The sequence below is a fragment of the Penicillium argentinense genome (assembly GCF_028826775.1).
Source record: "Penicillium argentinense strain IBT 30761 chromosome Unknown utg000003l_segment0_segment0, whole genome shotgun sequence".
NCBI lineage: Eukaryota > Fungi > Ascomycota > Eurotiomycetes > Eurotiales > Aspergillaceae > Penicillium > Penicillium argentinense.
The window spans coordinates 82,586-84,096 of record NW_026622662.1 but is presented as its reverse complement, the minus strand read 5'-3'; the positions used below and the strand labels follow the sequence as shown (position 1 = coordinate 84,096).

The 1,511-nt window shown below is 45.6% G+C and overlaps 1 protein-coding gene across 1 annotated transcript; it reads right to left on the bottom strand.

The window, feature by feature from the left end:
• Nucleotides 1-731: 731 nt before the first annotated feature.
• Nucleotides 732-1,309, bottom strand: N7532_002205 (uncharacterized protein; the record flags this gene model as incomplete). Its single annotated transcript, XM_056614699.1, has 3 exons — nt 732-831; nt 945-1,036; nt 1,100-1,309. 3 exons carry the CDS (start codon nt 1,307-1,309, stop codon nt 732-734), a joined length of 402 nt encoding a protein of 133 aa, XP_056477671.1.
• Nucleotides 1,310-1,511: the final 202 nt, after the last annotated feature.

Here is a 1,511-nt window from a genome sequence, read left to right as displayed (position 1 = left end):
TTAGGTGATCACTTGCAGCATTTTTATAGGAAGAACCAGAACAGAGGTAAAATACAGTATTTTATTTAGATTATTAAGCGCCTTTATGAATGCCATGACCCTACTTTTATGCAAGATAATAATAATAATAATAATAATAATTATGCAAGATGGGCTTTTGTCGGGGGCCCATCGCGGGGCCGGCGTGGGCCTAGGGGTCGGGCTTTGGGCCCAACGGTTAGGCCCACTGGTGGGTCCTGAAGATGTCTACGTGGCGCACGGGCATAGCCCGGGCCATATCCTGGGCTTCAGCCCGTTACAGAAGACATAACAAGACAAGATAACAAAACAAGCAGGAGAGACAGGACGTTTTGCTGAAGTTGATAATTAAATTTTAATACGCACAAGGCCCTCGACAAATAAAAAACTAACTAATCACTTGCGAGGATAAAGCCTTCAAGTCATTAGTAATTGGGGGTAGAAACCCGAATGAAGGGAACGGAACAAGCGGAAGTTAGAACAGTCAAAACTTGGGAAAAGTAATACGTCCAATACGGTTAAGGTTCCTGCTGGCAATTTCCAGCACCGTTGCAGCAGACTTTGAAGCATCTACATTGTGCTTGGCCTACTGGAGTTGCTGCTCGCAATTTCCAGCACCGTCGCAGCAGACTTTCCAGCGTCTACCTTGTGGATTGCCCACTGGGCAGGTTCCAGAGTTTGGAATAATGTCGCATGTACCGGTAAGGAAATCGTTACCCAGTTGAGTTTGTTGGGTGCAGCAGAAGCATGCGACAGTAGGGCAAGCAGTAGCGGTGGTTGTGGTTGTGGCCGTGGTCGTGGTCGTGGTCGTGGCTGTAGCAGTTGTAGTACAATCTGTCGTGGTTGTTGGTACACAAATGCAGCCTCTATTTCACATTAGCTTTTAGTGGCTGTACAATCCCAAGAAGATGGAGAAAAAGACTAACGGCATAGTTTGTCCAAGGATATCAAGTCCAAGTAAACCGGTAGATCTATCACTATCGTCGCAGTAACCGGATTGGTCACCCAATTTTCGACACTTTAATGAATCAGTATGTTAGTATTAATGTAACCTCTTACGCCATCCATGGACGTATCCTACCTTGATGTCACAAGCGACTGGGTCGCAACCGCCACCACCACCACCCCCACCCCCAATCCCAATATCAATCCCACCACCATCGCCACCGTTAATAATCTTATTCCCATTCCCATTCCCACCCTTAGGCTCACCCCACTTTTCAGGACCGTGTTCTCCGGGGAGAGCGGTGACAAAAGCACAGCACACAAGGGTAAGAAGAGCGAAAAGCATTTTTGCAAAGGCGGATAAAAAATTTGGTGCGAATAAGAATATCGGTTTGAACCTGTCGTACTGCTCGTCGTACAAAAAAAAATTTGCCCTATCCTCTCAGCGGAGGGAATTATATATAGTGTGCTCACGGTCATTAAAGTTTTGTTATCACAAATAAAACGCTTGGATATGTTTCCTACAATGTGAATAACACACATTTTTT